Here is a 14,114-nt window from a genome sequence, read left to right as displayed (position 1 = left end):
ACTGGGGAGGCCGCACCTCAAATACTGTGTTCAATTTTGGGCCCCTCACTACAAGAAAGACATTGAGGTGCTGGAGCACATCCAAAGAAGAGCAACAAAGCTGGTGAAGGGTCTAGAGAGCAAGTCCTATGAGGAGCAGCTGAGGGAATTGGGGTTGTTTAGCCTGGAGAAAAGGAGGCTCAGGGGGAGACCTTATCGCTCTCTACAACTACCTGAAAGGGGGTTGGAGCAAGGTGGGTGTCAGTCTCTTCTCCCAAGTAACAAGGGATAGGACGAGAGGAAACGGCCTCAAGTTGTGCCAGGGGAGGTTTAGATTGGATATTAGGAAAAATTTCTTCATGGAAAGTGTTATCAAGCACTGGAACAGGCTGCCTAGGGAAGTGGTTGAGTCACCATCCCTGGAGGTATTTAAAAGATGTGTAGATGTGGTGCTTAGGGACACGGTTTAGTGGTGGACTTGGCAGTGTTAGGTTAAGGGTTGGACTTGATGATCTTACGGGTCTTTTCCAACCTAAATGATTCCATGATTCTATGATTCTTGAGCCTGGGCCTGAAGCTCAACCTGACCTCACAGCACATCACTCCAGGGAACCATTTGTTTATTGTAATGGTAGTGGTCTGAGACTTTACCTCCCTGGAGCAGTTCACAAAGGGGTCATATGAGGACCACTACTTGCACAAGGGCAGCAAATGAGAGCACATGGTAAGGGTGCAACAATTTATTTCAGAGCTAGTTAACCGTAATGAGTTAGTTATGCCAAAGACCACATCCAATGGCATACTGAGGCATAATACACTACTGAATATACTCTGTATCTACGAATCTGAATCACTGGTATGGAAAAGACATTTGGGATGCAGATAGCTTTGCACCTACCCAATAGCGAAGACAGGTGTTGAGAATAATGGTTTAATACAGGTCCAGCTACCTCCCCCAAAACTAGATGACAGTACTAGCCTTTCTGAAATATGAATTTGCAACAGACAACATTAGACAGAAGTTTGTTCTGATAATTGCTCCCCGAAAATGCAATGAAGTAATCTCCCTTAGAAGGAGTAGGAGGGACTCAAACAATGAACTGGGATTAGTCATTTCTCACTTTTATAAATCTGTTGTTTTGACTACATCTCTATACCTGAAATAAAAATCCTATCATTTCAAGTTTTTAACTACTCTTTATACTTTTGTCCCCTCCTCATAACTCCTCCATTACATCAAGATGCTGCTTCTATCAGCATAGAAACTTCTTAAATCCCAGGGTAAATGAAACTGGAGTAGAAGGCTCAAAATTCCTTCTTTCCTGTAGCAAGTTAAGTAACTTACAAAATGATCAAAACATAGCAGACAGATCTTTAGTATTTTCAACAAATCCTGTCAGTCAGTATTTTGTATTAAGAAACTATGTGATATTCTCGGTAAATATCTAAACATGTATCTCACCTTAAACATGGGTCTCACATGCTCCAGGTGTGTTGCACTAGTAAAAGGTGCCTGAACGTGGCTCACTGCCTCCATAAGAGCTTTAGCTGTTTTAGCCATTTGTTCCATTTCCAAATTATACAGGAGTCTTCTCTGCTTTTCACTAGCAACACCTGCAACACATTTTTTCCTCTCATTTGTGCATCTTTAGCAGTGGTGTCTTCAGCAATATGGTAATTTTAAATTTTCCATTAAATGCCATACTCAGATGCATTTTTTGTATTATTTTTACTTTCTGAAATTACCATACCAGCAAGATATTTCTTTTATAATATAAATAAAATTTAACTTAAGGTATGTATGAAAAGTAACCTAATTTTAAACCTCCACAGAATTAAGATTTGCACAACAAACACTTCTTTGCCATCACCTCAACTGACACCATAAATATCACATCCACTAAGCTAAATTCAAAGTGAACAGAAGTTTCATAGCAATCCATCAGCAGAGAAAATAACAATAAAAATTAGTGGACATCCTTTTTCTGAGGGAGAACTACCTTAATCATCTTTTCATTTCAGTAATGGAACCTCCATCTCATCAAGAAAGTGAAACGCAAGTAGAATGTAATAATCAGCTTCTTTAAAATTACAATAAAAACATTATGTTAATTGAATGATCATTGAAAATAAGAGGGATTCTTTTTTCCAGATGCAAATTTCTTTAAGCAATCTGTTCATAAGGCTAACCTGTGACTTAAAAGTATACAAATTTGACTATGTTGGGAAAAAGTCAAGTCTCTCAATGTTCTCTGTAGAAAAGCTAGAATGAATAACATCCAAATCTTCACACTGTGCAGAACACAAAAAAGTTTTTCTGGTATTTGAGAGAGGAAAAGATAATTAATTTTAGAAGTGCATAAATTACAGCCCTACAAACCAAATAATGCAAAATTTTTGCAGATGAGAGACTGGTTATTGCAGGAAAACACAACGGTTACCCTAGAAACAGAAGGCACAACTACTGTGTTTGCTCTGCACTATGCCTGTCAGCAACACTTACTTCCTAAATCCCTCAAATGCATTTCCCTATGTTGCTGTTCAACAGCAAAACCTGTCTTCTCCATGGTCAATGCACTGAATACCAGGAATTTGGATGCAAAGGGAAGTGAAAATAAGTTGCATTTAACACAGATTTGAAGGTAGCATCATACATTTATGTTAAAAGGAAAAGGATATGAAATTAGAAGTTAGGATTCATTTTGAGTTAAGTGGTGCTTGCTTCATTCATCTCTCATTTTAAAAAAGGAGATAGCTTCATGAAGCTGAAGAGCCAATACTTTGAAGGAAGCTAACATTGCAACTACTTACTTTGTTTACTGGATTTTGTAGGTATTGTTAATTCTTTTGTTTCTTTCATTGAAATCTTCTTTCCAGCTATTTCATTATAGATGGCAGACAAATATTCTTCAGGGAGATCTTTACTGTCATTGATACCTCTATTCATTTTAATATACTGTTCTTTTGTCATTTTATTCTTAACCTGAAACCCAGAAAGAAGCTATTAATATCAACAAATGAGGCAAGTTCATAGCAGTTACAATGCTGCCTACAAAGTAGCCAAACAGATGAAAAGTTACCATCAAGGACAAACCTGCTGATTCAGAAGACATTTTTAGGTATCCAACATATGCAAGACTACACTGTCAAATCTACAAAATAACGCAAGGCCACATGGACATTACAACACTCAAACATTCAGTAGGATCCGCAGATCAATTAGACATACATAAAAAAAAAAAAAAAAAGTGTTTTATCTTGTCATACAAACCAAGCTATTTTAAATATAATCCCATAATCTCACAAGAGTTCAATACTCTTTCCAGATTTTGCTTAAATAAATTATGATGGCTAATCACCACAACTTTGAATATTGTGCACTGCAGAAGTGAGCTGTATTTATCACAATAAATCTGCATTATTTTTTCAAACAGACTGAAATCAGGAGCAGATTTGTGTTAAAATCAATGGGTAAGTAACTACATAAGTTCTGGCTTTCACTGTAGGTTAGATCACTACTGTGACTGCCATAATATGAAAGCAAACCCACACAACTCCTATTCAACACAGAGTAGGGAAATATCTTACAGAAAAGGTCTAACCAAAACAACTTAAAAATGTCAACACCCATGAAACACAATACTGTTACTTAAAAGACGCACAAACTTAAGCTACCATATTGCTTACACACATATAGGTGTTAAATTGAACATCAAGCTTTTACAACTACATTGTCACAAAGCCTGAAAGTTAGATGTCTATTGATTACACAAATATTTTTCTAGCAACATACCTGTGGACTGTGAAGATCTGTTGTCAACATGATAATTGAGTAAGCTAAAACATATGCAGTATCTGCACTAGCAAAAAGAGTTTGCCTGAAGGGGGAAAGGAGAAAAAGAACAGCGTATTTAAAATATTAGGATTTTTTACTTATTATTCAGCTTTCCAAAGTTCTGAAGACAAAGTATGGCTTACCCTTGGTTACATTCTAAATATCTAGCAGCAAATTTCTCCATTAGGCGATCAATTTTTTGAGCCTCTCCTGGAAGACGAAATCCCTCTAGAAACATGCGCAGAGCTGAAACAAAATCCTTTCCTGAAAAGTCGTGTTGGTCTACATATGCATACATGACTTCTTTGTTAAATTTATCATTGTCTCCCAGGAACTCCCCAACCTGAGTCTAAAATAAGAAAAGACAAACTAGTGCATTTACACTGGAAAAAAAGTAGTAAATAAGAACAACAGACTCATACCGCCCATATGTCTCACAAAAAGAGAGGCCTGTATGCAGTTAACTAAGACATATTTCCTGCTTCTCCTCTACTCTCTAAAGCAAAGTATTTTGGCCATATATTCCATCATAATGCTCTTACATGCTCCTATCTGCCTACTTTCCACCTTCTCTGGTTTTACTCATGTACAACTTTTTTCTATTAGATGAATTCCACAAGACAAAGTTAGTATTACCAATGATTGATTGTTCTCTGCTGTAATGATTTTTGTAGTTAGGAAACCTTCTACAGGAATGAAAAGCTTACTAAACTCAACTTTTCCCACTAAAGTACAGATCTCAAATAGATGCAAGTGATGCTCAAATATAAATGGCTGGTACTCAAATACATCCAAGTTGATCACTGTCAATGCAACGCAGTACAGTGAAAAATACTGTGCATTCAGATAAAGATGCCTGTATATGTAAACTGAGGTTAAAAATTTGTTTTGATGGCTGACTAAGTTCTAATACTGAAATTTGTGACTTCAGTCACAGCTGAAAGCATGGACATATGCAAGCCTTCCCCTAGAAGACAATGCGGGTGGCTACTAAGCACAATGGTGCAGACTGCCATTTCAGAAAGCTAAGTTTTTCATGACAATACCAACATGAGATATTCCCACCCTCCTCAGCCAGATATTGCAGGACCCTTCCAAGTCCAGCAACTGCTGCTAGCTGTAAATAAAATGAAAGAACTAATCTAGACTAAATAACTTTCCTTTGGGAGGCAGCAAAAAATGCTTTTTATGTTGTTGCACCACGTTATTTTTTAGCTGTCTCTGAAGGACAGTTACTGCTGGCAGTCCCTTATTGGACTAAAGTACATACAGTTTAGTAAGTTGCTTCTAGCTATACTAGCAACTAAGTACAAGTTTTGAGTCAGCTCAAGTAGGTCAGTCTTTTCCTTTACACTTTGCTGAACTGCAGGATACATATAGTACAGTGTATAACTCTAATGCATACTCCAATTCAAATTCCTTGAGCTTACAAATTTTAGAAGAGAGAGAGAAGTTTCCTTTTCTTCATTGTACAATAATGTTATACACTTTAAAACACTATCACGTGATTTGCAATTAGTGTAAAAACATCGGTATGAGCAAAAAAAACCAACAGGAAAAGAGTTTTCTTACTGAATCTAATCTTTCCTCTTGATGCAAAAACTGAGCAATATCTTCAGGGGTAGTGCCAAGCATTCCTTGTTCTTGCAGGTACTGAATCCCCCTCTTTGGTTTCTTATTGAATCTGTACAATCAAGATCAGGATGGAATGAGTGTTAACCCTTTTACCCATGCACAAAGCCTTACCAGCTTAAGTAAAAAGATTCAATAATTTTGGACAAGGTATTGAAAATCTATGTATTAAATAATTTTCCTTTATCAAACTGTGCATTAGACAGGAATGACCTATTTCCTTCTATGATTATTCCCTTCATCACTGGATGATTTTATGGGTTTTTTTTTTTCCCCCCTGTAAACAGCCTCCTCCTCTTCTTTGCTACATAACTGCCAGCATGGCATCCAAGCAGCTCCCAGTAAAGAGAGCTAAATACTATCATTTACTCTGGCACTTGTGAAGGAAAAAATATTCCACAGAAACAGCAAAGTCTTGGCTTGGAAAGGAACAATTATGCTCTGTTGCTTTTTGTTTCAATCTGTATGAAACACGCAAGAAATCCATGAGTTGCTTATAAGAATGGAAATGTACAAGACAAAGAACCAGGTAACTGAAAGAAACTGAAACCCTAAAGGACTAAGGCATGTTTGTTCAGGCTCTGAGAACTACACTACAGAAAACTTTTATTTTTGCATAAGGTGACCTCACTGAGGAGGTAAGGTGACAAGGCTGAAATCACACGCAAGATTCATGTCAGACTGCACTGAGAAATTATACTATCCCTCCAGTTCTAATCATGACAAGTTAATTAATCAGAAGGAAGCATCAGCTTAAGCATATAGGCACTTTCATCAGTAATGCGTACACTAAAACGGGTCGTATTCAACTGATCACGAGTTCAATGTTCTTTTTATCCAAATATAAAAATCTTATTTTTAGACAAGCAGGTCTGGAGAAAAAAGAACAAACATTCAGAGTACTCATCTTCTAGCTGTGAGGAATTAGGTTAACACAAAACACTGTTGACAGGCTCCAAAGGGGACACCATTCAGCACTCTTTCACCAGAGGAAGTGCTGTTACATCCAGAGTTTTTTTCCTAACACAAGATGAGTATCTATGAGGAGAAGGAAGAAAAACCCAGGAATCTTCATAGCTCCAAAAGAATCCACCCTCCCACGGGTGATAAAAGGGCACTCACAAGTCAATTCCTTGTTCTATTATTTCCTTTTGTTGCTTTAGGACCTCAAACTGCTCTGGGTTGTCAGTGCCAGACATCTGTGTGCTGTAACTGCCAATTCCTGATGAAGCAGTAGAATCCAAGGAATTTAAGCTTCCATATCTGTTAATTGTCTCAGGGTGTTTGGTTTCATTGCTGTCCTGTTCTGTGGGTTTTTCTTGGCCTATAAATTGGAAAGGTTACATACATACAAAATACATACAGTGAAAAGAAATTAAAATCACAGGTTATTCTTCAAATCCTCTCTGAAGGCTTCTAAAGCTTACTAGGGTTATCTTCAATGATCTATTTATTTTTATATAAATATTCTGCTTTTGTTTTGGTTGGGAAAATAACAACAACAAAAAAAAAAATCACTACAACCTATCAAGGAGGATTCTTTCAGTCCATCACTTACCTGAAGTTTAATCCTTAAATTACAACTATAATTTGTAGGTACATGGAAAAAAAATATACAACACCTTAGACACCTAATTACAGATCTTTCCTTTTATTTTCAAGTCCGATGTTACTTTTGACCTGAAGCGAACCACACTACTCTAAGTTTTTGAAACAGTGTCTAAAGCGTTTATGATCAGACATGCCAAGGAGCTGGTGCTCTCAGTTCACAGACAGCTGTGCTAACCGCCTCTAAAAAGGTTATTCCTTCACCTACCAACTTCAAGTGCTTAATCTGAAAATTCTGGTGTAACCTTAGTACTTTTCATCTCAGATCAGATGGAAACAAGATTAAAACAAGTAATGATTTAGCTACTTCACTGCTTACAACATTGAACATTCTACAGCTATATATTAATAAATAAAAAAAATGCTCTCCATCCAGATTGCTTCAGTAGTAATTTAATCAATATGAAGTTAGATGAAATTAGGGGAGCTTCACAGTAAGTTTTGTGATCCTTTTAAAATTAGAAATACAGAAAATAACAGGATTTAGTCATTTTCAGTGTAGTAGCTTTCTAGGAATTCATACAATTAAGAAAAGACAACTTAGACAACTTGTTCAAATGACACCAATCCAAACTTACCAATATTTCTACGAAAGAAAAAAAAAAGTTTATTCTCTCTCTTTTTTTAATGCAAGAGATTTTACCAATCTGGACACTAGCAGTATCAAAATACTGGAAATATGCAATAAACTCCTGCAGCACCTCTTTACTAAAGCCAGAAGAAACACATCTTGTGTCTTACCAAGTGTTGTCTGAGAATTGGGATTTACATATTGATCCTTACTCCACTCCACCATGCACTTCAAGATCGATACTAAGCATTCCAAGCCTTTTTTTCTCAAACTTAATTCCTAGAAAAGATTTCAAAAGCAATACATCAGTGGAATGGAGAATTTAGTCTTAACCTATCATGCCAGGAAACATTAAGCTTCATAAAGTTTGGTGGAATTTTTACCTGAACATTGGACATGCCAAGTTCTTGGCTACCCCTTCCTTGAGCAATCTTTGATAGGTCATTAACCAGCCTTTCAAATATATTTGCTGCATTTAAATCACAATCATAGTTCACGTAGATGTCCACTACGCTCTGGGCATCTATAAACAAAGCGACATTGTCAGACTTGGAACAAAAACTGGATCATTCAATGAAAGGAAAGTACAGTTTTGTTCTTCAGCATAAAAATGTAAAAACTAGAACCAAACGGTCCTTAATACCTGCACATATCCTTGTCAGCGTTTGTATAACCATCCATTTATGATCAAACGAGCTAGTAGAAGTTTCCAAGATATACAGGAAAATTTCTTTGAAGAAAACCTAGTAAATATTCCAGGAAGAAGGAGAAAAAAAAAAAAATCTATTACAAATGCAGTCACTAACTTTGATGGCCAATATTCTGACATAATTCTGAAAGCAGCACTTTAAAGGTACAGGAGATAAGAAAAAAAAAGGAGAAAAGGAAGAAATACAACTTATGCTTGATACATTCAAATTAGGAATTCAAATTATTACTTATGCACTTCTGGAGTTTTGTCCAGCTGAAAAATTTGGTTTATATTCTGATCACTCAAAAACAGAAGAACCAGGAATGATGTGAAGTCCTAAAGGACAATTTAGCCTAAGAGGAAGTCTAAGCTGCTGTTAGAGTTCATTTGGGATTTTGAAAGGAGAGGTACTACCTCACCACAAAAGATTTTCTCTACAAGATGATGATACTATGGCACAACATAACAAGCAGCCACTTATGCCAATTTAAAGTATCGGACCTTCATTAGAAGGGAAACATCTTGACACAAAAGAATCACTCTACGGTATTACTGGAAGAAGGGTACTGGTCAGGCACAGCATAAAAAATGCAGCAGGTCCATTAATAAGAAGATTATTCTTCCCTAAAAGAGATATTAATTCTCCCTGAAATCACTTCAGTACAGATGCTTTTGTTTGGAACAGAGATTATTGTACTCCCTCTCAATTAGTTCCTCACCAGATCCATTAGTATTATAGGCTGAGTATTTCAGCTGAGCATGCTTAGCAGCTAGGGCAGGCTTTTTCTCACTTCTTCCCTAAGCAGCAGCAACTGCTGTAACAGCATATGAACTCAAAATGTGAACTACTACATGGCATTACATCACCATCCTACACAGCATTACATCACCGTTCTGCACTTCTGAGAGCTCACCTCTTCATAGACAGTTGTGGCTACCAAATCCACCAACATATGTTTTTTTCTAGAATGCTGCCGGTAGTCTCAAGCCATCAAGCTCCTCTTCTCCAATAGCAGGATGCAAATATCCAAATATCTAACTACCCTTGTTTTTAATATTAGATATTCCCTTATACCACAGAATTTTTACAGAGATTTTTATGCTATTAGCCAGGCAGACATAAGCATAAGGCTAATTTCGCTTTAAGTCACATGTTCGGGGAAAAACAGCAACATTGCTTTTTAAGCGACTTTGATGGTAAGCTATTTCCTCAAGCAAAATGTACTAACAATACTTCCATTTTATTGGCCTCTTTAGAGAAGAGGCACACAGCACAATCCCAGTTACTAGTCTTAATAAGGAAAGTATCCTTATGAAACCTAAGGAGTTCAACACATAACAGATCAAAGACCTTCAAGCGCTTAAATATACTCAACAGTACTAGAATGATTTTAGCCACAACTTTATGTAATCAAAACAGAGGAAGACATAAAATTGTAATAAAGGTCATGCTATGAGCAATCCTTAGTTACATATTTGCTGTTTTCTGATTTTTTACTGAAAGACAGTAATGTTATATACCCTCTGGAATCAGGAAAATAATTTTTTTCTGGTAGATAATTTAAAAAAAGAAGTCACTGATGGAGTAGAGAAAAAAGTTTCAAGTATAAAATTTAAACCCAAACCCAAGCTAGAAGAAAAATTAGCTGGAAGGTCTACATAGTACGAAGACACTTTAGATCTCTATGCTTCTGAGACAGAGCGGACTTCTTGCTTCTGGTGTCAACTTTGGACAAGCACATCTTGGAATGAACAGCTTCTCAAAACCGTACTGATTATTTACATTTCAGGTATTTAAAAATGCTACCTATCACTATGTTACTTATTGCAATTCATGTCACAGAGTTGAGACTTTATTCCTAGCATATTGGAAAAGTAAACCAGAAAAGAGCTAATTATTTAGTTTGGTCAACTGAAAATAAGAGTTTTAAGATAGCTGATTCAAGTTATGAAAGGGTGGTAATGGTAAGTATAGCTAAATGACACCCAAATCTCCTGACATCTAGGACTTGATGTGCTGCAAATATATTCATTGACCCATTTAGAAATACGGTTACAATACAATTAAGGTACAACTCAAACTATTTTAACTGTCAGAGGGCAGTGTTAGCTGAATATTTAAGTCAAAGGATCAAGGGAGGGTCACTTTCAACAGAATCTGAAACTATTGTTTTAAAATATGCCAAAAATTTCTTTCACAGATGAAGAATGCAGCCTCAATCCCAAAATATATAGATTTTGCATATTATAAATCAGAGCATATGGCTTTCCTTACAGCTCCAAGAAACAAACTGAATGTGAAGTTATCTACTTGTCTACCCACCTCTTCTGAATAACCTGTAGCTGAAAGAAGAGGAATTCTTATCTCACAGCCAAGAAAAAGAATAAGTTTCTAGAAATTGCTGTCCCCCGTACTTTGTAATAGATGGATACTTTGGCAGCATCAAGCTTTTGGCTTTCATATTTGTGAGGAGGAAATGCAGCCCTGCTATGTGGTGATGGTCCTAATTCAGCATATTCTAGCTACAATAGCATAGGGTATCCTATATCCAATTTTCCTCAGATATGTCTTCATTTTCTGTTTGGAATTTGGGGAAAGGATGGCAGCAATGGAAGCTCATCAAATTTCTGTCAGGGAAGCCGGATTTCAATGCATTTACCACCTACATGCTGACTTGTAAGCTCTGTGAACACACAGCGAGTCCAACACTTTCTGGGAAGCAGGCTGTGTGACTGAAGAGCAGCTCAGCCCAGTCTGTCTGATGTGCTGAACACTGCACATGCACTACAGTCTTGTTGAGCACACACAGTTTGTCTTGAAAATCTTCAAAATGCATCATATTTTCAAGGCACATTCAATCAATCACCAAACCTGTATTTCTACCCAAGCTATGCTCAAGGAAATACTGCAAATCCTATTGTTTCTTCCCCAAAAAGGCATCAAAATAGCCTGGTAAGTGATCAGAACACAATACCCTCTGACATGGTACTGGCAAAATGAGGTTCTTTCTCCAAAGCTGCCACACCACATCAACTTACACAATGACATCCATAGATGAAGAAATCCCTGAATTCAAGGTCTTGATAACAGCAACATTATTAACATTTCTTAGCATCTTTTCACATACTTAACCTCCACGCTTATGGGGCAATCTGTAGGCTTCAGTATTCACATCGACTCCCAAAACATAAAATTACCAAAATGAACAGTAGGAACACACAGCGCACACTACTACTATATTCACCATGGAATTAAGATCTTTAACACATGGGACACACAAGAGGGTATCCATGTGGTTCAAATGGACAGAATCATTCCAAGAAGCTGCTTGTACCCTATGGCACAAGAATTAGAACTCAAGAACAAAGCCTCTACATACATCTTGCTTTCCCCTATGACTTAGAATATATCCCTCCAGTGAGAAAATCTGCAATGTCTGTCAGGACTCGGATAACTCTTATTGCTGAGAATAGGGATTTATCTCTACTTATGGCCCAAGGAGTTACATCGTGCGTACACCTTTTGAGACCTGAGGAAATGAGATTATCTTATTCAGGACATATATTGATGTAGGCCCTGATATACAAAAGGAAGTGGCTACAATAATCAAATAGCTGGGATTTCCCTAGAGAAAGAAATCTGTTCAAGTGACCTCAAAAAGAATCCACAATGCATTTCAAGTCATTAATTTTTATTCTAAAATTCCTTTGCAAAACCATATATTACAGTGTTTTCTTAAGTATACTAATTTTCTTAATTTGTACTATGTAGTGCAGAGCTACAACGTCCTAATTGCATTACTGAACATTGGTTGACCAAGCTTATCCACAAACCTACTCATTTCTGAGTTTCAGCATCATTCTGTGATAATACTATGCCACAGCCAACAGAAAACTCTGCTTTTAAATAAAGGAAACTAACTCATGTAGTAATAGTAGTGAGTATGGGCATAATAAGTCATGATTGTAAAAATTCACCTCAATCACAGAGTAAATCAAAGAATGTTTTGCACTGTAAAATTTCTTAGTTTATGTTAATGTCTATTATTAAGTGATGAAATGGCCTACTTCTTTATTAGGTACTTCATTTCATGTTCTAGTTAAAATATGATTGAAATTTTTTTAAACAGCCCTACAAAAGTTTTCCCATCACTTTCCACTTCACCAACAACTTAACACTACCACAAGTGTCACACTACTTCTGATGTTACAGAGCAAATCTTATTTAATCTGTATGTATTCCAAAGGAAACGCTGCTATTTTATTCAAAGAGGGTTTCAAGGGCATTGTTGCAAACAAGCCCGTTGCCACTGGATGAAAAAGAGCTTCTATGCATGGGAAGATTTGGCAAGTCTTAAGCAAAAGCTGAGATTCGGAAAGGAAAACAAATTTATCTAAGCAGGACCAAGCTACACACAAATATAAACAAATGTTCACTTACCGTCCCCCCCGCCTTAAATTAGAAATCCATGTAACGTACCTCGATCTGCATCTTTAGATGAGTCTTAAAGTTTGAGAGGAGGGTAAGAAATATGGAAAGTGAAAGTTCAAAAACTTCTGGAACTGATGAGACTCCATTTTTTGACAGTGCAACACAAAGGTACTGCTTAATAGCATTAATAAACATCTCATTTGTCCTGAAGATAGGTCCTGCATTTTGCAGAATGGACAGAAGCAACTGCAATGAAAGAATCTTCGATCGCAGTTCATGAGATCTAGAATAAAACAATGCAGTACATCAGTTCAGTGTAAGTCATAGAAAATAAAACGTTCTCTTGAAAAGTCAATACACACCACAATGATTTTGTATGTGGAATGTTCATGAAATAAACTCAAATTTGACACAACCTGGTGTAGAAAGAGTCATAAAAAGATGTTGATCTTTTTTGTTGAAGTAGTCACTCTTCAGCCAAGAAGGTGGGCAAGAATAACCTTTTCCAGTTACTGTTTCTCTCCATTACTATTGAACCACTCTCTCTTCTGCAGCACAGCACTGCAGAATGGCAACAACAGTAGGCAATGCTGCCCATCTTAGCCAGAGGATGAAGGGAGCATTCTTCCCTTTTAATGGATTTTTGGAAGATCCCATCTAAAATATCCAGCCCATCTACAGAACCCTGACTATCACAAGGTGGAAATTCCTCCTCCTACTCTATTTCCACCAGCATGGAAAGAGAGTTGAAGGACCATAAAGACAACTGCCTGACCTACTTCCTCCCAACACTTAAATCTCTTTTCTCAAATACAGTATTTTATATTGTTTATCAGTCACTGGCCCCATCCCACTCCAAGAGCAGCTAAGATACATAACATGCCTAATTTAAGCATGGCAATAGCAAAGTCAGGCAATTGCAGTGTTGTCAAGTGCTCCACAGTAACATCACGCTTCTTACAGACTGAAGTAAGCTAGAATTCATGTCAGAACAGTGCTACTATTTATGCTTAAAAAACAAAACAAAACAAAAACAGCCAAAAAAACCCCCAAACCGCACACACAAAAAGTGTAAAGGAAATCTGCATCTATGAAAATATCATGCAATTTAAATAGCATTCTGGGTGAAAGTATTCTCTCCTCAGACTCCTGATGCTTCTTCCCACTTCTGATCATCTCAAAAAAGACTACAGCTCTTCTGAAGAGCAGGTATAGACACAAATGGCTTTCCCAACAAGACAGTCCACAGCCTTCACTGAACAAGCACCCACTGACAGAGGACAGTTTATGAAACATAAGGAACAATGACAGGAAATTTTTCATACAGTACAGCCCAGATACAGTAAGGAACGCTTCAAGTCAACCC

At 36.9% G+C, this 14,114-nt stretch overlaps 1 protein-coding gene across 1 annotated transcript in view; it reads right to left on the bottom strand.

The window, feature by feature from the left end:
- Nucleotides 1-14,114, bottom strand: part of ARFGEF1 (ADP ribosylation factor guanine nucleotide exchange factor 1) — a 101,075-nt gene that overhangs the window by 30,740 nt on the left and 56,221 nt on the right. Inside the window, exons 10-19 of the mRNA XM_050890783.1 lie at nt 12,797-13,031; nt 8,269-8,368; nt 8,009-8,148; nt 7,796-7,904; nt 6,569-6,770; nt 5,387-5,498; nt 3,958-4,163; nt 3,773-3,857; nt 2,791-2,962; nt 1,442-1,593 (exon numbers count right to left, since the gene is read on the bottom strand). Coding sequence (XP_050746740.1) covers nt 1,442-1,593; nt 2,791-2,962; nt 3,773-3,857; nt 3,958-4,163; nt 5,387-5,498; nt 6,569-6,770; nt 7,796-7,904; nt 8,009-8,148; nt 8,269-8,368; nt 12,797-13,031 — 1,513 coding nt within the window. The remainder of the gene's footprint in view (nt 1-1,441; nt 1,594-2,790; nt 2,963-3,772; nt 3,858-3,957; nt 4,164-5,386; nt 5,499-6,568; nt 6,771-7,795; nt 7,905-8,008; nt 8,149-8,268; nt 8,369-12,796; nt 13,032-14,114) is intronic.

Source organism: Gymnogyps californianus, chromosome 2, assembly GCF_018139145.2.
Source record: "Gymnogyps californianus isolate 813 chromosome 2, ASM1813914v2, whole genome shotgun sequence".
In the NCBI taxonomy this organism is placed as follows: Eukaryota; Metazoa; Chordata; class Aves; order Accipitriformes; family Cathartidae; genus Gymnogyps; species Gymnogyps californianus.
Note: the sequence above shows the minus strand (reverse complement) of the source record. Positions and strands in the feature narration are given on the sequence as shown.